We start from the raw sequence: 22948 nt of genomic DNA, 5'->3' as shown, positions 1-22948 counted from the left end.
GAGGAGGTAGGGGTCCCAAGGGCTTTAGGGCTCCTAGGATTGGGGCCCCCAGGACCTGGCCCACCATTGGGCAATTAAAAAACAATGTGTGGGAGACTGCGCTTCAATTTTTTTCCCCATTTTTGGCAGGATTTGCACTTCCAGAGCAAATACGGCCGAAAATTTGAAAAAACAAAAGCTTTTTGGGCCAAGAGGGGTCAATGAGGGAACACCCCCCGCCAGAGGACTATGCTTTTTTATTTTTTTTAAATGTTTTTTCTGTGACTCGGTTCAACCAAGTCACAAGATGACTGTCAACACTTCCTGGTTTGAAGTGTACGCAGCCAGTCAGATCTCAGCACGACATCAGGCGGGGTTGCGAACCCTGTGCATCCCCAGTTGTAAATCTCAAAAACCTTAAAATAACCCGGCAACTACTGAACGGATTAACACCAATTCACAAAAAGGTAGCTTACTGGACCAATACCTAGCTTTCTGCCAAATTTGTTGCAATTCCGTTAAGCAGTTCTGGCTGTAGCCTTGTCTAAAGTTCCTACGGAAATTAACATAGGGAAAGCTTATTTGTGGACCCCCCCTTTTTTCTCGCCCCTGCTTGATGGTTGATGGATCACACTGAAACTTTCAAGACCGCAGCTGAAGTGAGCGCCAAACTATTTTTTAAAATTTAGCAAGGATTCATTAAGCGACGCCAACGTTATTGGCAAATGAAAAAACGCTCTTCCTATGGAAACTACATCCATACTATAACTACCTACTGGTAACTGCCAGTAGGAGATATATATATATATATATATATATATATATATATATATATATCCAACAACACAGGAGTCCCATTTCGACCAAGACCACAGGAAGCTTGACTTTCAGCTCTACAAGTACCAAGAGGCCGTAGTGACGGCGGTTAAAAACAGTGCAAGTTGAACAGCGCTTCCACTCTTTGAAGCACCTATGCGACTGATGAAGGGATTTGTTATTGCCCGAAACGCGTTTGGTGTTTTATTGTGATGTGTGCTCTGGACTGTGGTTTTTACAGCAAGTTGCCGAGTTTGAATAAATTGAGCTGAAAGTCAAGCTTCCTGTGGTCTTGGTCGAAATGGGACTCCTGTGTTGTTGGAGATATATATGTATATATATGTTCCAAAAACTTACAGGATTACAAAACGAGAAAATAATTTAAGAATTGCAGGTGTTGTGCAAATGGGAAGTGTATACTCTTTCCCCTTCGTATGCATGATCTGTACTCCGACTGCTTGACTCCGTAATTTCTGAGTTCCTGTCTTGTTTCTGAACATCCTGATATCAGGATGTTCAGAAACAAGTGCAGGTATTGCAGGTGCACGTTGCACTAACTCACAACAGGCTAATATCAAATAAATATGCACTCCTTTATTAAACTGGACGTTCTAAAAAAATATATATGTAAGCCACATCCTGTCACCAAACCAGGAATAACCAGCAACAAATGTACTAAAGATATTTATGGCGCACACAGAACATTTGTGAATATGCAAATTCAAGCAAATGTAATATTTGGCACACTTTCTGACAGAATGTTGTCGATATATTTTAAAGAAGGACATGGCTTGGCCCTTGATCATGGGAATAAGGAAGGGGAAACAGTAAGCAATAGCTTTAATTTCTGCAAACAAAGTAACTTGAAGATCCCTTTAAGAGTGGCCATGAAGATGATGAAAAGATGTCGCTGGCTAGAAGTACATGGAAACCAAAAAGTAGTCTCATTACTGATAATTGCACAAAAAGCAGTATTTTGTTGAAAAATGATGGGAACAGGTGCACATTTTTAATATATTTTATTAAAATTAAGTGTATGTGTATGTCTGCACCATAGTGAAACATTATATTTTTGAACCTCTGTTTTTGGTGTGCACTATTTAAGAATTTGTAGTTGCACAGGAAAAGCCTTTGCTAGTTTTCGTGAAAAGAGCTGAAGAGACCTCCTTGAAATATTGATGAAATGAAATTAGCCATACATCCATTATTGCATCAGCATTTTCATTAAACAGTCGGTCCGCATCACAGATTTCCACGATCATACGGCCATTTGCTGAATTATTCATCCATCTTGTCCCTGGTGATTTGCTTAAGTGCAGAGGGGGTTCTGGCCCGCGAAGAAGGCGAGAAGTCCACTGTCGGGAGCGGGCTCCTTTATTATCTTCTGAACCTTGAAAGGAAGCAGTAAACAGAGATCAGGTGGTCCTCCATAGACTGACCATCGGGGCCTCGCACAGTGATCTCAGCGATAGACCTCAGAATGGCACCAAGAGCCAGGCTTTGCCGCCATTGGCTAGAACCTGATCTCTGTTGGCCAATAACAGTTTTTATCAAAAAGCACTTATCATTGCGTATTGACATTTACATGGCGCAAACCTAGCTTGGAGCAACGGGGTGATGTGCACTATGAGCGGAGATTGGAGAGGATACAAGATCGTGTACATTAAGTCGGGAGTTACATCTTTGGATTACACAAATACGTTTCACATACTTACACTCAGAGAAACAAAATTGAGTGATTTTCCAATAATCTCATCATTTTCAGCCGTGACTGGGATTTGAGCCTAGGTTTTGAGGTCCCAAGGACCACAGGTAGCCACATCCCCTAATCTCTTCCCCATTCAGCATGGGAATGTTAAATAATGTTGAACAAAAAGCCTGGTGTAGCTGGAGGTGTCAGTCAGGCTCGAGGCGTCCCATATACAAATTGATCCACCTGGCAAATGGTACAGTGGGGAGAGTACGCATCGATGGGTAGACTTGGTAAGGGTGCAGAAAGAAGCAAGCGGGAGGTGACATCACAACATAGGGTAAGCAAAGAAAAACGAAGTGGGGAGGTGACATGGGGTAGGCGGGGGAGCAAGAAGGTAAGTAGAGGCTGTGTCAAGGAAGGTGCAGAGGGGGAGAGAAAGAGAGGATGAGACAGAGCAGACTGTACAGATTGGAGTTCAACGGACACAGAGGGAGAGTGTGAAGAGATAAGTGGATGGTGTAGTTGGAACTGAAGTAAAAAGTAACACAGAAGAGGGAGGGAAGGGAATCAAAGACAGAGAAGGGGTGATTGAGAGATACATTAGATTGTGATGATACAGAGAACAGATAGAGAGGAGCGGAATTAGGATAGGTCAGGAGAAGCGCAGAAAAGGGAAAGGACGTCATATGACATGGATATGGAGTGGTACACAGCAGCACATCACCAAGGATGCTGGGTTTACAGACAGTGGACGGAGGTCACATAAAACATTGGCAGGGTCAAGTGTGCAGTATTAGTGTGAGCAGAGGACCAGCCTGACTGACCCAGACCTGCGTAGTGTTTAAATGCAAGAGAAGCAATTCCTGCAGTGATGTACGGGTTGGGACAGCGGCATACCTCCATGCTGCACAATGGGCTACACCTTTCACTGGCCCAGTGGAAGATGTGATGCCCCGCATCCTTGACGGTCGCACAGGGTTTTGGAAAATGAGCTTGTCTGCCCTTCAACCATCAAGATTGGCTTAACTGTTCAGACTAGCGGATTGGCCACAGGGACCTAACTAAAATGCCCTGTGGCCTGCCAGGGGCGTGAAGGTTGTGGGGAGTTACAGCTGCTTTGATTGGCTACTCTGTGACTAATTAGAATGTTTCCTGCATTCATGACAAACCAATAGCTCAGAGTGCATCCCATCACACTGGAAGAAAACCTACACAGGCTTCCTGGATCGCCATTATGGCTTACAAGGGACACAAGGCGCTTAATGCAGGGCAGATGAAAATCTATCATTTTGTCCAGACAGATGTAAATTGTAAAATAGCATGCATTCCATTGAGGGATGGACGTAAGGGGATTTAGCAGATTCCACATTTGCAGTCCTTAAAACAATTTACTTACCTCATTGTATATGGAAAAAAGAAAGAATGTAGAGAAAGGGTGGCAAAACCTTCAACAGGTAGAGCGAATGGAAAGAGCGGTATCTCAAAAGTGAAATGCAGGCAAGCCTTACCTCCTTGAACCTAGGGTGGGCAGCATCCTGGACGAGCTGCAATATCGCCCCTTCGCTGGTGGTGAGGAAGGCGCCACTCTGCTTTACCCGGGAGAGGGCGAAGAGCCGATCCACCTGGCTGACAAAAAAAAGAGACCTTGATTCACTTTTTAATCTCCAAATTCTGAACGGATCCAGTTCATCAGGCACAGGATGAAGGACCGGTTAGGGAGGTGATGACTGCCACATTCGTTTCGGTTATTACCTTCGGGATGAGCAGGCATCTGCCACGACATGGACATCCAGGCCTTTCTCCAGCAGGCTGAGAGTAGTGCTCTGAAGAGGAAGCAGAGGAGAGTGATGGCAGCAGAAGACACTAGACGCCTAGCTTAATCAGCATTTTCGGAGCAGGTGGGGGTAATATGGTAATGCTGCTGGATGGATGCGAGATGAAGGGAATAAAGACGGGAGTTGATAAAAGTGCCAGTGAGGTATAAGGGTACTCACCAACAAATGTCAGCTCATGCTTGTGCATGGGCAGGTTCAAGACGTGATCTCCTTTTCCTTATGGAAAGCTACCTCTTCATTGCAATCAATGCACACTAAGCGCTGAGCATTTGGCGCTATGCAGATGAAACAGCGTTCATCTGAAGTAGCAGGCGTTTCTGCTAATATTCAGCTCTTTCAGATGGAGTCATGTTGTATCAGCAGTCTGGCCTTTCTGCCACACCCATATGTTAAGTCTCTTACTCGCCAGAAATTTAAGCAATGCCCTTTCACCCACTAACACCCACCAACGCTTTGCAAGAAGAAAGAGACCAGTTTGATCAATCAACCATTAGAGGTATTTTGTTGTCTTTATTGGAGGATTTAAAGTGGAGTTTCCTTTGATTCGTGACTCTAATGACACTTGACTACAACCAAAAATGCCTTATAAGGGTTGAAGTGTCAACCAGCCAGCTTTAATAATAGATAACTTTTTGCTTCCTCTGTGTCTGCTCCAATTAAGATACTCAGAACTTCACTGAGGACACAAGAACACTTGAGAAGTGTGCAGTGAGCCTCTACAGTCCTTCTTGGTGCCCTAAGAACTTTGGGTCTGGTTGCATTGTTGTAGAACATTTAGGACCCTAGTGTAATTTTCCCGATTCATGCCCTTATATAGGTATAAATCACCATGTCCATATATAGGCATAGGAATCATAACCATATTTAGACATAGCTCATGCAGTCCAAATACGGCATGGCTACTTCCACTAGTTCCGAAAATCCACTACGATTTCTTGGAAAACTCAGCTTCAGCAGCTAGGGACTTCCCCTTGCTTGAATATTGATTTATCCAAGAACTAATGGAGTTTTCAAAGAACTGAAACTCTTTGATGACGTTATTATGTCCACCTTTACGTCAATCTCGGCACCTTCAATGTATTAATATGCCCACACTTGCCTTAGCAAACACACTGTGGTTTGGAGCAGTTCGACTATCTACTTGCCTTACGCATCCTGCTACAGCAAGTGCCGAAGGAAGCCGACCCTCCAGCAGACGCACTGAGAGAGATGCTGTCTTTTCTCTTGCCGAGAAATCCAGCTCCAGTGTTTCCAAGCTACCCCTGCGGGTTGTTGGGAAATAGAGTCCTGAGACTGACCTCCTTCATTCTAAAACCAAGGTACGGAGCTGATTAGACCCCGAGAGAGATCTTGGTTAGATTCTTGGCAAAAATAATACTAAACTTATGCTACACCACACTTACTTCTTCCCTCATACTAGACTTAGGTCAGGTACATCAGGCGTATTTTAGAAGCACCAGTTGAGTACTTTTTAGCCTTTGTCATTTATGTATGTATTTATCTATTGTCTAGGAACCATACAATGCTTTTACAGTATTATTTTATTCTACTCTTCTTACTGTACGCATTATACTTTGCAACAGTCTTACGATTGTAGCAGTAAATTTCTTCTGCATGAGAAAGAAGACTATTCAATAAATACTTTTATTGAAAACGCCCGTCTCTCTAGTTCTCTGCACCTCTGGTGAAAAGAAGCATGCACGAATGACTGAGTAAAATATCTATCTATTGTTTCCACGACTCTAAAGATCAGTTTTATCTTGGGGAAACAAAGTTGTCATGTTTATGTAGTTGTCAGAAACTAAATCCCTTCTTGTGAATTTGAGAAAGTTTCTAGTGACCTATGAGCTAGCTGGCACTCACAATTAACTCTAATATATTCGATCGCGACCTAGTAGACATAAGTCCTACGTCACATCTATAGGATATATTATTCCAATGCACAGAGCCTATTGGGAATATAGGAACTACACTACATGGCGCCCAACGTTTAGTAAGGCACTCATTTAACGCTAGATACTAGAGTGACTCAGTCCTGCTTTTCACAGAGACCCCTTTTTCCTGTAAAATACTCCAATAGACCTCTGGAGTGGGTTTAAGGATGAAATATCCGCCATAACAGAGTAGGACGAAAAATCATATGTATTTGTTTTTTGTTCAACGGTGAAGGATACAGTGTTCCGAAAATATTGTGCACCTTATCTTTGTTTCCTTAAAACTTGCTCTGCAAGACTTTCAATAAAATGTCGGATAGCGACTCCGAGATCGGTAGACCTACAAGAACCAGTGGAACTGCAGTAAATGCAGACCAACCAGGTTTAGACGTTACAGGTTTCCGACAAGACGGCCCGGATGCTATAATCATCCCGGAAAATGTAAGGAAAACAATAGCTATAAAACGTATAGAAAATGGCCTATCACCGAGAGGTGGTAGGGTTATATTTGTCATAGAGGCCAGGAATATCGGCAGACAGAGGTATTCTATTCATGGATTATCTTTCTACAAGCAAATCCAACAACACATGTGTTCCACTTCTATAAGATAGAGGAACATCCAGTGGAATACGTTCCTTTCAAGGACATTGAAATTCCACTAACTTACCAAAAGCATCAGCTCTGGTTTAAAGGCGCCCTACAACATCAAAATCAGATTACCAGGCTCGGTCTACTAGGTAGACCAGGAGCAACATGGCCGTTACTAGCTAGCTATACACCACATCCTGCCATAGAACAAATGACAGGTCCAGAACTGTTAGCTCAGTTAAAACAATTAATCAAAATACATAGACAATTGGTACAATATGTCATGCGGACTCTAACAGTCTAACCTGCTATAAGAATTCCACAGCACACCCCTCATCAGGGCAACACAAACAAAATTACACCACAGACTATACAATCAGTCATTGGTAAATTACCCACAAAAAGGGAACAAATTCCATTCTGGTTAGTTCCAAAAATTACTCAGATAGAGGAAGTATTTCCAGATAGTACACCTCATGAGAATCACAGGATTCTTACAATCTGTTTACCAATGGGGATCACACCACACCTGGAGGACTGTGACACTTGGGGTACAGTCTTTGCTGCAATCTACACAAAAACTCATGGTGTATGTCTATGGCGGTGATACCAGACGTCCTGAAACAAATTTAAAATGAATACGGGGCAGAGCCTGCTTTAAATCTCGGTATGAAGTTACTGAAAGATTTCAAACAGGTTTCAGCTATAATATTAGCAAATGTTAAAGGTGAAGCAGCATCCTTGGCAATCCGCCAAAAACTAAAAGAACTTGATGTAACTGACCAACCATATGAACTGGCCAGAATAATAGAAAAATTGTATGAAGAACTGGGAAGAGATAGTTTGGGAGGGAAACCGGTAAAACCCGAACTAACAGAAAATCCTGAAAAAGTTTTTATTAAAAACAATCTCACTACTCCTAAAAAGAAGTGGGAAAATACTAGACAGACACTTCCTAGGGAGAAGCGCTCTCATTCAAGAGGAAGGTCTCCTCAAAAGGAGCCCTCTGAAAAGAGGTATAACCTCAGAAACAGGGAACATTTGAGAAAACCTGATAGATATCAAGATACTGATACACGTTCCTCTTGTACCTTTCAGACTTCCTCGCAGAAATCCAAAAGAAGAGGACGATCAGAAAACAAGGAAGAACGCGTGAAGTCCAAAGACGATCAACACGTTCCGAAAAACAAGAAAACTCAATTTACCAAAAAGAAGGTAGCAGGTCTTAAAATCAGACATGCGGAGGATCTTGAGGACACAACTCAATAACCGGGAGTGGGCCGAAACAATGCTGGACAGCGCAGCAGAGGTTACCATAGGTCGCAAGATCCTGAAGGATCATCTGGAGACAGTGGACCTGAATGAACGCATTCAGGTTGAAACTACAGATACCAGGGTTAGTGTACCACATAAGTTATATGAAGTAACACTAGGGATAGAGGGGGACATAACTAGAAAAATAAAAGCACTCTTTTGGGAGAAGCTATCAAAGGGTTATGACATTCTACTAGCTGAAAAAAACTGGCCACCTGAATTTGTCAGGGAGTCCCTACATGGCGAAGAGATCATTAAGCCAGCCTTCTCAAATCATATTCCAATTCATAAAAAATACACCTATGCCAGAAAATGGGCTGTGGCCCAGGCACCAGCATTATACAAAGATCATGTGGGATGGAATGAAGATTCTCCTCACCATAAGATCCATTAAAAAAGTCAACCAACTGCTCAGAAGCAGTATCCGGTTAAACAAGAATCTAAAAAACAGGTCAGTGAGATCCTAGATCCACTTGAATACCAGGGGGTGATTGAAACATGCACCTCGTCCATGAACAATCCTTTGTTTTCGGTCTCCAAACCAGACAATATATATTGTCTAGTTTTGGACTACAGACATTTAAATTCTTGTTGCAAAACCTTTACAGTACAAAATGCACACAGTGCAGCACTGATGAATAACATTGTGCGCAAAAAATATAAAACCACATTAGATATTTCAAACGGTTTCTTCAAAATATCGCACCTGAAAGCAGGTACTTGACCGCTTTCTCAATTATGGGGACACAGCGTCACTTCTGTTGTCTCCCACAGGGATTCAAGAGCAGTCCTGGGTTATTTTCAGCCAGAGTAACAGAGTTACTACAAACGTATGATGATAAAGCATTATCTTATGTCGATGACATCTATCTTACAGATGATGACTTGAACAGGCACTTGACCAGGGTGAACACCATAATACTTGGCTTCGCCTCTGAACGGTATAAAGCAAACCTTAAAAAAAAAATCAAGAATTGCCCACCTCAACGTCCTATTCTTGGGATACGAACTTTCAAGTGAAGGCAAAAGCCTGGCAACAAACTTTTTAGAAAAATGTGCGCTGCTCCAACCTCCAAAAACGCTGACAAATTTACAGTCAGTTCTAGGATTCCTGAATTTCGGAAGAACTTACATTCTAAATTACACAGAAAGAGTTTAACCTCTCTACGAATTAATCAAACCTGATTTCAAACTTACTAATTGGACTCAAAAACACACAGAAATTTTGCGTTCAATGCAAACAGACAATTTAGCAGCAACCCATTTACAGACACGTGTAAATAAACGCAACCTTGTAATCCGAATCATCCCAGGGAGATGAGGATTCACGTACCTAACCTTTAATGAAGGTAAAAAGGTACCAATAGCTTACAAATCACACTTGTACACACAAGCTGAAATGAAATTCACTTCAACAGAAAAAATTCTGACAGCGGTTCAAACTGCAGTAGCAAGAGAGAGAGCCCTCGCACAGGGTAAACGCATAAAAGTCATTACTCCTGTACCTGCGTTAGAGGCAGTGACAAAGGCAAACATTCCGAATGCGAAAGCTCTAAATCCGAGATGGATACAATGGGTTAACTCTCTTACTGCGACAGACGTTGAATACGTTTTTGACACGTACTTGAAGACACAAGAATTTCTCCAATACGAACAAGAATGTCCTCTGCCAACTGAAATTCTGCCTCTAGAACATTACGGATGTATAATTTATACAGACGGATCAGCACAATCCGCAATTGGGGGAAAAAAAGCTTATAGTGCTGCGTGCGCGATTCTTAAAGTTCGCTGGCGCGATGGTAAATTCCGACCTATGGTCACAAAAACTCAATCTCTCGGAGACTGTACAGCTCAGCGAGCTGAACTACAGGCTTTCAAGATGGCGCTGAAAATACCGATCGCGAATTCCCCACACTCATAGTGTGAGATTCGTATTATGGCATCCAATCTTACAACGAATACTTGCAGAACTGGGTTCAAAACGGTTTCAAAGACGCAAAAGGTGGCACAATCAAGCATAAAGTGCTTTGGGAACAAGTAGTTCTTTTACAGAAAGAACTACAAAAGACTTACGTGATCCATACACTGAGCCATCAGCATGATGGCGTTCAGGTTGCAGGGAATTCATTGGCTGATGAAGCCGCAAAGGCAGCTGTGCAAACAGCTTCCGTAGCTGCAATCACTCGTTCAAAAACTAAAATAGATGGCGAAACAATGCTAGCTGTCAATGCCACAAGCAAAGGCAGCGGAGCAGAGTTACCTCTAAACTGCCCACCCGAATATTCATACATAATTAATGCCGACTCCGTTCCTTTTGCTCGAATCCCTGGAGTGGGGATAGAGTAATTCCAAACAGGAATCGGAGAGGTGCTTTGATTCAAGAAGCACATATGGGAGAGGGTCTGACACATCATGGGATCTCTAAATCTGTACTGGAATTACAAGAGAAGTACTGGTAGCCAGGGATGAGCACCCACATTTACGAATTTGGAATTAATTGTGATACCCGTTACAGAGATCACAGCTTGGAGGGTCAGCAGATTCCTGACTACAATGTAGCCAGCCCAGTACAGACACCATTGTTAGATAGCATTAGACTATTCACGCTCAGACGTCCCTATGGAGAAAAGCGGTCCCACAAGTATTAGGACAAGATTCATTTGGATGTGGCATCAGCGCTCGGCTGACGCCCAAACTATTATAAAAGATTTGCGAGTCTTTATCGGCACACACGCAATCTGCACGCTACATTCTGACCAGGGTCCTGCGTTTAGCTCTCGAGCTTACAAGAAGGCCATGGCCAGCTTGGGCGTTGCACTGCGGTACTCAAGTCCATTCCATCCTGAGGGAAATTCGGCTGTGGAAAGAAAAAAACGTGACATAATGCAATCTATAACAGCCAGGGTATTAGGTTTGGGTGACGGGGAGTCAAACATCTAGTAAGTGTCCAATGTAGTCTTAATAACCTGCCAAGAAATTCACTGGGTGGAATCGCTCCATATGAAATCCTTTTTGGTACTAGAATGATGGTTGAAGACCTCGATCATCATACTTCAGTGGTAGAACAAAAACCATTTGATATCAAAGACGGTTTGGCTGTTTGACAGGACTTAAATGAAACAAGAAGAAGTCTAAGCAACAGAATACAAAAGCCAACAACCACTGTAGAAAAACAACCTGTCCCAGCAAGACCGGTGTGGATTCCAAAGATTGGGGATCTGGTCAGAGAGAAAATAGCGGATACGAAGGAATTTGGGCCTTCTTACAGAAAACCAGTACCTTTACTAGCAATCCACGGATCAAGAACAGTGTTACTGCTGCCCCTTGCTGGAAAAAAGGAGAACCGGTCTGTATCAATTGACCTGGTAAAACCACACCATGTGGCCAATAATAAGTAGCAAGTCCAGTGGACTCCAAAGATGAAGCAAACGACCAAATCTTGCTGCCATCCAAGAGGTTCAAACTGAAAGACTCATCACCTTTGAAGAATCTGCAGTGAGAAAAGATGGGCTATGCAACAAAGCCATGGAAGTTGTGCCTCTTGAAACCCAAATAACAGTTCGTCAAGAAACTTCTGTCTACCATGAGGTAGCATCGGACTATACTAACATGTCAAGGGAACAAGCAGCTCCGGTGATTTCAAATAATCCGGATGCAATACCAACCATTGACAGAACGGCTTCTGGCTATTTCATCAACTTCAATACCTTTTCTGAGTATCCCAGTGAGCCTGAAACAACGCCAACAAAGAAACTTTCAAGGAACAAGTAAAATAACTTTTTCACCAGCTTGCAAATACATATCTGGTTTCACCATGGGTTGGATTTTGGATTGTGTTAGGTATACTTTTTCTCCTACTATGGCTCATTCTTGTTTTTAGTTTGGGAAAACTAATAGATGGAAAATATAGTAAAATGGACACAGCAAGTAAGAACATCAACTTGCTCCTGAAGCCACACAAATCATCTCATCGTGAGCAAAGAGACCTGTCATCAGTAAACATCACAGCTGTTGCTATACCTGGTGGTATAGCTTGGGATAGAACTGATTATGACATTTATGGTACTGTCGAGCTGCTGAAGATTCCACACCAATTTAAGGTTTTCTTGAGTGATTTTGTTTCACCCAGTACATTTTCTGATGATTGGGACTTTGAAACTGTTGATGGCAGACTTAGAAATGTCAGCAAAGTTTTCAAAACATGAATACTTAGATGGTTCATCAAATTATGAAGAAATTTATTGTTTTAATCATTTTGGTCATCATTATTTGCACAAATCTACAAACCCTAAAATTTTTTTAACTTATTATTAATGGGAACATTGTCCAACGCCACCAAAAGGTAGCTCGAAAACATTTTATGAAAAATGTCCATACTTTTCAGGCTTTAATGTCACAAATCCAGAAACGTTTTATTTTAAAAATGTTAATAAGACAGGCATGAAAAGTATGTTGACTAATACTAAGCAAATTTATTCTGCGGCCTTTTATGCTCAATTGTCCACATTAGGTTTTGACTTTTGGAAAGAAAACATTGAGACAAAAACTGTCTGGGGCACAAAAGACTGGCAGGTACAAGGTTTAGAAGCATTATTCAGAGCCTGCATCATCCCTGAACAAATAATGTTCTTAAATGAAACTGTTTAACAAACAATCTATCTTGGCCTGGCTAAGATAAAAGAATTAAACAAACCGTCCATATCAAAACCCACACCTGATCGTAATATAACTAGGGATGAGGAGGTAGACCTAAATTATATTTTACAACAAAACAGAAGTAATCCTGAATGGTGTCTAATCAATACCACATAATTGTTTACTGTATTTAACCTTACAGATAAAAATCTATTTGGCACAGAGGAAGCAGACTATACGGTGCTGAGCATAGAAAAACTGGAAAGATTACCATTAACCGTTTCTGAGAAACCCGCCGTTGAATGGATAATACATGGCACCCTCACGATACCGGTGACGATATTCCAGTTTCAGTATTGCTTAAAATACATACCAGCAGGCCTGAATGAAAGGTTGGGTAAAGAGTGCATAAAGTCGACCTGGGAATTACCATACACACACAAATGTTGGAGTGGGGAAAAGGAGGTATTTCTTACTGCAAACAACTGTAAAACAACATTGAGCGGTACACTTCTTTATCAAGGCATTAATTTACATGGAGCCTGTGATGGTTCTTCAAACAACTTATCATGCCAACTGCAGGGTTCCCCGGCAGCGGTGATAGAGCCAATTTTTAGGCAGCTTTCCAATGGAAGCTACATAATGCTGAATGATCACAGCTGCTGTGGAATGATGCCAGGGATAGCCTATCTCCTTAGTGTGTCAACCAGGGTCACTTGCTGTATGCAAGTATTGTTTCCTAAAACCAAGACAGACGGGGAGTCGCCACTATGGCCTTCACTGAACATCTCTTCTGATTGATTGATGGATTGATACTTTAAGCAGAATGAAAGCCATCCTTTTACAAAAAACTGTGCCACTGACCTCGTCCAGAGAGACGTATGATCTGCAAGTTGCAAGGTCCTCTGTGGATATACATTCCTTATTATCAACAAACTGCCCCATACATTATGCAGAAATGTTAGGTCGCATCTTAAACATGTCTGATACCAGTGGTATTGTACATGTATTTAAGGCTATTTTTTCGGGACTGTTAGCACCCTTTGAAGCAGTCCTAGGCATTTTTCCTAACTTCGTGCACTCTGTGTTCGGCGGCCTGCCTCTCGTCTTGGGACTCGTACCAGGGATACTATTTTTATTCCTCCTGCTCCGTTCTGGCAAGTCCAGTCACCAGCGATACCCAGATTACCATGGAGAACGCTCTTCTGGCAATGCAGTATTGTGAACGCATAATACAGATTCTTGGCTTGGCTCGTTTGAGAGATCTGAATAACACGTGGTTCCTGCCATTCAGACCAATCTAGAAAGATTGCATCTTACCTGTTCTGCGATGCCTGCTTTGTGGAGAGGAATGCGTGTTGGATATCTGTCTAACACTTCCATCAGCACTGCCAACGGATGTTGGCCCTTTGCTGGGTCCGGTAACGGCTCATGCATTGTGTTCCCCCAAAGGCTACCAATCCTGATGACGGCATTCATTGAGGTCTCAGCGACAATTCCAGCTGAGGGTGAGATACGTGGACCAACAGGTACACAGGTACCATCTACTGCGAACATTGCTAATGCGACTGGCGCTGACGGCGATGCTTCTCATCTGTGTACCATTGATCTACTTAATGAAGTGGTTCAACTTTCATCTACTGTGGTAGACAATTTCTTTGCCAGCCTTGACGATTTAATGTTTACTCCTGACACCGAGAATAACTTTTAAAGTTAGCACACAGCAATCTATCAGCTTTAAATTCGACCTTTGTTTTTTCGAAACAAACACTTCTAGCTTTGGAACTCTATTTTTCTACGATTGATTTGACTTTTTTCCAAAAATGAACTTTGGCACAAAGAAATCTGCTTAAAGTAGAACTATTCTTAGAGAACAAGAATTTTTTCAACATTTCCTAGAAACAATATTGACTTTATCAAGAAACCAAAACAGTTCATATATTCTGCTATGGGATGGTTCCGACCTTTTTTTTGTATATTAGAGCCATTTCATATATGTAATTTTAATATTCATTTAGTTAGCAATACTAACAACATGCTACATGATTGAAATGAAATCATTGCTTTTGAAATGTGTTCAGTATTAATGCTCATTTTCGTGTGCAACCATTTAAAATGCATTTCTATGTATTTTTGGGTGGGATTGTAAACACATGTTTTAGATATGTTTTAATGCTTAGATTTAGTAATATCGAACATAATAAAGTGGAGTGGGTGTTGTACAACATTTTAGGACCCTAGTGCAATTTTCCGATTCATGTCCTTATATCGGTATAAATCACCATATCCATATAGAGGCATAGAAACCATAACCATAATTAGACATAGCTCATGCAGTCCAAATATGGCATGGCTACTTCCACTAGTTCTGAAAATCCACAACGATTTCTCTGGAAAACTCGGCTTCAGCAGCTAGGGACTTCCCCTTGCTTGAATATTGATTTATCCAAGAACTAATGGAGTTTTCAAAGAACTGAGACTCTTTGATGACTTTATTATGTCCACCTTTACGTCAATCTTGGCACCGTCAAGGTATCAATATGCCCACACTTGCCTTAGCAAACACACGGTGGTTTGGAGCAGTTCGACTATCTACTTGCCTGACGCATCCTGCTACAGCAAGCGCCGAAGGTAGCCGACCCTCCAGCAGACGCACTGAGAGAGACGCTGTCTTTTCTCTTGCCGAGAAATCCAGCTCCAGTGTTTCCAAGTTACCCTTGCGGGTTGTTGGGAAATCGAGTCCTGAGACTGACCTCCTTCATTCTAAAACCAAGGTACGGAGCTGATTAGACCCTGAGAGAGATCTTGGTTAGATTCTTGGCAAAAATAATACTAAACTTATGCTACACCACACTTACTTCTTCCCTCGTACTAGCCTTAGGTTAGGTACATCGGGGTAGGCGTATTTTAGAAGCACCAGTTGAGTACATTTTAGCCTTTGTTATTTATGTATGTATTTATCTATGGTCTAGGAACCATACAATGCTTTTACAGTATTATTTTATCCTACTCTTCTTACTGTACGCATTATACTTTGTCTTTGCAACAAGTCTTACGATTGTAGCAGTTCATTTCTTCTGCATGAGAAAGAAGACTGTTCAATAAATACTTTTATTGAAAACGCCCGTCTTTCTAGTTCTCTGCACCTCTGGTGAAACAAAGCATGCACGAATGACTGAGTAAAATATCTATCTATTGTTTCCACGACTCTGAAGATATTTTTATCTTGGGGAAACAACGTTGTTTATGCGGTTGTCAGAAACTAAATCCCTTCTTGTGAATTTGAGAAAGGTTCTAGTGACCTCTGAGCTAGCTGGCACTCACAATTAAGTCTAATATATTCGATAGCGACCTAGTAGACATACGTCCTACGTCACATCATTAGTATATATTTTTCCAATGCGCAGCGCCTTTTGGGAATATAGGAACTACACTACAGTATAAACCGAATGAGACGTGGGTGTTTGATTGTTGCAGTAACCAGTGCATATGCCAGCTCACTGGCAATCTTGGGTTCTCTAAGAAACTCCTTCAAAGTCCTGTCGAGGAACTGATGGAGTGCAGACAAACTACTTTCTGGTACAGACTCTATCAAGCAGTAGATTTCTCACCATTTGAATATTCCCCAGGTCTCAGACTGGTCTGCAAACTTTTCAGCAGTACCTCTACTTGCCAGAAGATAGTGGCATGCGACTCTGCACTAACTCAGTTTTGCCCCATAAGGGTGCAAATTCTGTGCACTCACGCTAGTTGCTTTCAAGGCTGTTTGCACCCCCAGATGCAGAGACCTAATAGCAAATTGGTGTGGCCAGTGTGCAGAATCCTAGTCTTGAGATCTTATTAATGAATCGAGTCCAATCACAGAACGGGGAGGATCGGTGAGGAATATACCAGCATTTGTAAACTGCACAGCTACCTCCGGAGAGAGGTGTCCCCGGGCTAGGGGCAGTTGGGAAGATTAAGCAAGCTATTGCCCAGAGTCACATGGTGCTGGGCTAGACTTTCGCCGGTGATCGAACCGTGAACCCCCGTGGTCCGGAGTCAAGGCACCCTGGCCACTGCGCCACACCTCTTCCCCATAAACCTTTCAAAATGTTAATTAAACTGGAGACTTAAACAATAAGGGCTAATCTGGCAACCGCAGTTAGGCCGAATTAGCCAAAAGGTACCCTTTAACTGTGCCCAGAGCAAGGCATTGCCCAGCTAGGGACAAAGCAAAAAACTAAATGTCCGATAACTGTGCCTGGAGGTGCCTATCTGCCCGGGAACTGCACCAAACCACAAATTTGTCCCAGGAGTTTGGGATACCATAGTCTCCATGCCCAATCTGGGGCTACTAGGATGACTTGGTCTCTGTTGGTCCTGATCTTCTTGAGGACTCAGGGCAGGAGTGGTATCGACAGACAGGCGGCATACAGTTGTCTCAATTCAACTCAAGACTGAATGCATCTCTGAGCAAGAGTTGCTTTGGAAACTCCTACGCACAGAAGTGCTGACATTGCATGTTCTCGGCTGTGACAAACAGATCGAGCCATGGTTCTCCCATTCACAGAAGAGACCTTGTGCCACCTGCTGGTGCAACTGCAGCTCTTGATCCACAAGGTGCCAACTGCTGAGCTTGTCCACTTTGGCATTCAATGATTCTGCCAGGTCATTCACTACCACGAATATTCCCTGGTGGTCCAGCAATTTCTAGAGGCTCAGAGCCTCCAGGCACCAAGTCTGCGACCCCCACCCTGCATTGTTTGTTGTAGTGCCATATGATAGTGGAGTTGTTCATGTGCACCTGTACCAGTCCCCCTTGATGGAAGGAAGGAATGCTTTCAACACCAATGGATGTTCCTTAGCTGCCAGATGGTAATATGGAGCTGGGACTCTGTGGAAACCAGAGGCCTCTGATCTCCACCTCTCCCAGATTACTATCCCAACCTAGAAGTAATGCATCAGTCACCACTTTCAGGTCTCTGTGGGAAGAGGAGAGAGTGTTCTGCCGCTGACCTAATTGTGGTCTAATAACCACCATTGTAGATCATTTGCAGATTCATCCGAAATCTGAACGCGGTTAGAGGTGCCTTCTTGATGTTGGGCCCAATGAGACTCCAGATCCAATTGCCGAGTCTGCATGTACCACCTAGTGTGTTTGGCCAGCAGGGTGCAGGAGGCCATAATCCAAGAACAATCAGAGCGGACTTAACCAAAATCCAGGACCAAGGTTGAAAGTTCAGTATCATAGCTTGAATGTCCTGAACTCTCTTTCCTGAGGGGAAAGCACAGAGCTGAATCATTCTGAAAATGGTTCTGATGAAGGAGAGCATCTGAGGAGGAGTAAAGCATAACTTTGGCATGTTGATAGTGAACCCCAAAGATGATAGGAGGTTCACCATAGACTGGAGGTGAACCAGCCTTCAGCAGCCTCTCATCGAGGAGGGGAAGACTGGCAACCCAGACCTCCAAAGGAGTGCTGCCACTACCGCCATCACTTTTATGAATACCCTAGGGGCAATGGTGAGACCAAATGGGAGCACAGCAAACTAAAAATGCTCCTGTCCCACCAAGAAACCCAGGTAAGACCATTGGTCCTACAGGATGGGTATATGGAAATAGGTATCATGCAGGTCCAATGCCACCATACAATCTCAGGGTCAAGGGAAGAGAAGACCTGGGCCAGTGTGAACATTAAAGCAACATTATTGTGGAGAAAGACATTGAGAGGGTGCAGATCTAAAATAGGACAAAGGCCTCCATCCATCTTGGGCACTGGAAAGTAGCAGAAATAACAACCATGTCTTGCGTCTGGCATGGGCACCCTCTGGATAGCCCTTTTGACCAAAAGGGCTTTCACTTCTTGCAGCAAAATGGACAGATGCCCTCCGTTTCTCATGGGGCTAGGGGGTGAAACTGTAGCAGCTAGAGAATTACAGATAGGGCATACCCTTGCCTAACAATTTATGGAAGCTATCTGTACAATGTTATGGCCTGCCAAACCAGCAAGTATGATTGGAGCCTTTATCCCACTGGATGGCTGTGCACAGCTAAGGGCACACTAAAAGGGTGTGTCAGGTGGGGCTGCTGGGGGTTAACAGACTGGGCAGTTCGGGCTGAACTATTCCCACAAGGAGCAGAGTCACAGCTGATTTGCAGATGGCTGGGTAAAAACTGAGGCAGCATGATGAGCAAAAGAATGATGGATTGGGATGCTACCTCAGACGACTACCAGGAGTTAGATAAAATGCAAGCAATCCACCCATTACTTTTTGTATACTTTGGTGTCTCCCAAAATGGGATGGTACACCCAGACGTGGGTCCCGTGTGCCACTACAACAAAGCTATAAGAGTTCTAGGTTGCTTGGGTTACGGTTTGGTGTAGACCTGGCCTGGCCTCGCAGTTCGAGCTGGACTGTCTCCAAGAGGAGCAGTGTCAAAGCTGATTTGCATATGGCTGGGTCCAACCTGAGGTGGCATGGTGAGCAAAAGAATGATGGTTAGGGATGCTACCCAAAACTATTACATGTGTGCCATCACATTTTATGTGTTTAATGCCTGGGGTTAGTCTTGCTTGCAGAAGCCTACACTACTAAGCTTTCAGGGGAAGGGTGCTGAGATAAAAATGCAGGGTTGTCTGGGGCAGGGCCATGGCATCATGCAATCTAGCAGTTGACCTAGGGGCCAGAGCAAGGTTTAGCCCATGTCCCAAACCAGATATAGGTAAGGGCCATGTTAAAAGGTAATAGGGGCTCAGGGGACGTTTGTCACAGCTGAAGGACTTCTGTACAAACACTGTATAAACAAGGTGGGCAGCTGAAGGTCAAGGACTTTGGCTGCCCTTTTCATTATCATGGGTCTCCTCCGAGTCAGGAACAGGGGTTGCAAAAAAGGAATCCCAACTTAGGGGAGGTATCAAGGCCACTAGCCACTTGTAACGCATCATACCAATTATTTTCGTGGTATGGCTGACCAATCTCATTACACACATCCTAATGACTGTTCAAATCCTTTTCAAACAGGGAGTGCAGAGTATGTGTTCTCCTTTGCGAAGGGTCAGGTACAGGAAGCGGTGCCAAAACATTTGCCAGGCACAGCCTTGTAACCATATCTGTGTCAAACAGGGAATGCAGAGTATGGGTTTCCCCTTGTGAGTTGGAACTAAAGCATGAGGCAGTCCCATGGTGGGCTCTGAATACCACTGGTGGATTGCCTAGAGCAACCCACAGGTGGCTTTTCAAACGGAGAGCCTCTCGCCCATGGGGCCCAAATGCACACCAAAGGGGGTTGGCAAGCATCCAAACAGACAGAGCTTGGCTGGCCTTGTGGAACTTTTTAATCTGTTATGGAGTGGCACATGGCCCCGGAAACTCGGGTTGTGCCGGAACAAATTGGGGCTAGGTTCCGACGTCGATCGACCGGAGCGGAAAGAGAATATTGCACCACCTGTGCCATCTCAGGAGAGTGAAAGTGGCGGGAAGGGGCAGAGTCCGCTAAGATTTCTTGTGATTATTGTTCGACTTAACTTACCACTTTGACTGAAATGAAGACCGACCTCTGGAACAACTTCTGCAACTTCTGGATTTGGAATGGGAACAAGATGGCAACTTTCGACTTGGAGCAGTCCTGTTGTGGAGTCTTCTGGTGCTTGGCGATTGAGAGTTTCGCCTCACACTCTCGTATGGTCTTTAGGTTCATCGACATGCAATCACTGCAGGCCTTAGAGTCGTAACTTGACTCAAGGCAAACCTGATGAGGGTTTGACCCAGATTGCTTGCAACAGTCCTACAAGGTTTAAAACCTGTTCTTTTGTAAGGTGGCATTTCCCTTGCACACGGTGTCAACGTTTGAGGTAATTGGAGTCTCAAAGACCACGTCTGGTGGCACGAAAAGAAAGGAACTGACGTCATTGTGTGGAAATTGTACCTATATAGCCTCCACTCGTCATTTCCAGAGCAAAAATGTGTGGACATACACGGCATCACCTACCTGTGCTCAGAGGGTATGCTGAAAAGTTTCCAGTCCAGTCTGACTTAGGAGGAATATACAAAAAGTGGGGAACCAGAGGCTAGAAGTCTCTATCAGAAAGAATCATTCCAAAATCATATGCAGACATGAAGGACTTGTAACTCAAGGTGCTTCCCCTAGATTTAAATAGATATGTAGTCTCCATACACAATCTTGAACGTCTTGACGTACCATGATGCAGGCTTGTGCCTCTATGCCGCACATGATGACCGAGCGCAGATCAGGGATGGCACCCAGCGCCTCTTCCACTTCGGGTACCAGCATACTGAAGCATGTCTTGGAGTACTTCTTCAAGCCGTCGGCGCCGAGCTCTGGCACAGTGGGTCCCAAGCCTTTTGGATATTGCTCTGTCACAATCACTGGTATGTCCAGTACTTTGGCTGCCTGGAAGGTAAAAAAGACAAATTGATGGAGGTGCGGAGTGGTTATAAGAAGTGATAGAAAAAAGGGATCAGGTCTGAACTGAACAAAAGAAAGTCAGGTTTGCTCTGGTGACCAGTTCTATATTGGTAGCCATGCTGTTACACGACTGCAGCAATCGTAACATTGGAGTGAGAGCACTTCATGACCAGTGATCTCACTGTCCTTGCCAGTGGTTTCAATCCATCACCAGTGCACTACAGTACCTCTATGACCAGAAACATCACAGCGGTTTCACTCCACAATCTGTGCACCACAGCGCATCGTTGCAGGACCAGTGACAGGTCAGCTATTTCCCCCCACGATGACCAATGTTATTGCTCTTTCCTGCAGTGATCTGTGACCAACACAAGTGATGTCCGTTTTTACACTAAATATCTCCACCATGGCCGTTTCACCCCACGGCTGGTGGTGCCACAGCTCTTTCATTCTATGATCCGTGCCCTGCAGCTCCTCCGCTCCACAGCTAACGATGACAGTCTCTTACTTTACGGTCCTAGAACGTAGTTGTTTCACCCAATGACCAGTAACAACATTCTTTCACTTTATGATCTACAAAGCATAGGGGTTGCACTCCATGACTAGTGATGTCAGACTTTTACTGTATGACTCAGCACAATAGCTGTTACCCTTCACTATAAATGATGTCACGTCTTTCACTCCTTGGTCTGTGCACCAGAGATGTTTCACCCCATGAAAAGTGGTGCCAGAGCTTTCCCTGTGAATTCTGCATTCGACAGCAATTTCATCCCATAACCTGGGATGTCACAGCTCTTTCCCTCTACATTACATGCACCCCAGCTGTTTCACCCTATGATCGATGATGTCAGAACACTTTTTACAATAGGTGCACCACGGCTGGATCACCCCATGACCAGTGATATCACAGCTCTTTCACTCTTTAATCTGTGCACCACAGCCGTGTAACGCCATGACTAGTGATGCCATGGCTCTTTAACGCTATGATCTGTGCACCACAGCCGTTTCACCCCGCAAAGTGGTATCACAGCTCTTTCACTCTATGATCTGTGCACCACAGCCGTTATACACCATGACCACTGATAACACTGCTCTTTCATGCTATGATCTGTGCACCACAGCAGTTTCACTCCATCACCAGTGATAGCACTGCTCTTTCATGCTATGATCTGTGCACCACAGCCGTTATACCCCATGACCACTGATAACACTGCTCTTTCATGCTATGATCTGTGCACCACAGCCGTTATACCCCATGACCACTGATAACACTGCTCTTTCATGCTATGATCTGTGCACCACAGCAGTTTCACTCCATCACCAGTGATAGCACTGCTCTTTCATGCTATGATCTGTGCACCACAGCCGTTATACCCCATGACCACTGATAACACTGCTCTTTCATGCTATGATCTGTGCACCACAGCCGTTATACCCCATGACCAGTGATAACATTGCTCTTTCATGCTATGATCTGTGTACCACAGCCGTTATACCCCATGACCACTGATAACACTGCTCTTTCATGCTATGATCTGTGCACCACAGCCGTTATACCCCATGACCACTTATAACACTGCTCTTTCATGCTATGATCTGTGCACCACAGCTGTTATACCCCATGACCACTGATAACACTGCTTTTTCATGCTATGATCTGTGCACCACAGCCGTTATACCCCATGACCACTGATAACACTGCTCTTTCATGCTATGATCTGTGCACCACAGCCGTTATACCCCA

At 43.7% G+C, this 22948-nt stretch overlaps 1 protein-coding gene across 3 annotated transcripts in view; it reads right to left on the bottom strand.

Moving 5' to 3' along the window:
- Positions 1-1797: 1797 nt before the first annotated feature.
- Positions 1798-22948, bottom strand: part of ISOC2 (isochorismatase domain containing 2) — a 116906-nt gene continuing 95755 nt past the window's right edge. For all 3 annotated transcript variants that reach the window (XM_086930415.1, XM_086930416.1, XM_086930417.1), the window contains exons 3-6: positions 20977-21189; positions 4241-4311; positions 3997-4114; positions 1798-2185 (exon numbers count right to left, since the gene is read on the bottom strand). In XM_086930415.1, the coding sequence (XP_086786541.1) occupies positions 2105-2185; positions 3997-4114; positions 4241-4311; positions 20977-21189 (483 nt within the window). In that variant the 3' untranslated portion in view covers positions 1798-2104. The remainder of the gene's footprint in view (positions 2186-3996; positions 4115-4240; positions 4312-20976; positions 21190-22948) is intronic.

The sequence above is a fragment of the Lissotriton vulgaris genome, chromosome 7 (genome assembly GCF_964263255.1).
Source record: "Lissotriton vulgaris chromosome 7, aLisVul1.2, whole genome shotgun sequence".
NCBI lineage: Eukaryota > Metazoa > Chordata > Amphibia > Caudata > Salamandridae > Lissotriton > Lissotriton vulgaris.
This window is presented reverse-complemented; position numbering and strand designations above follow the sequence as displayed.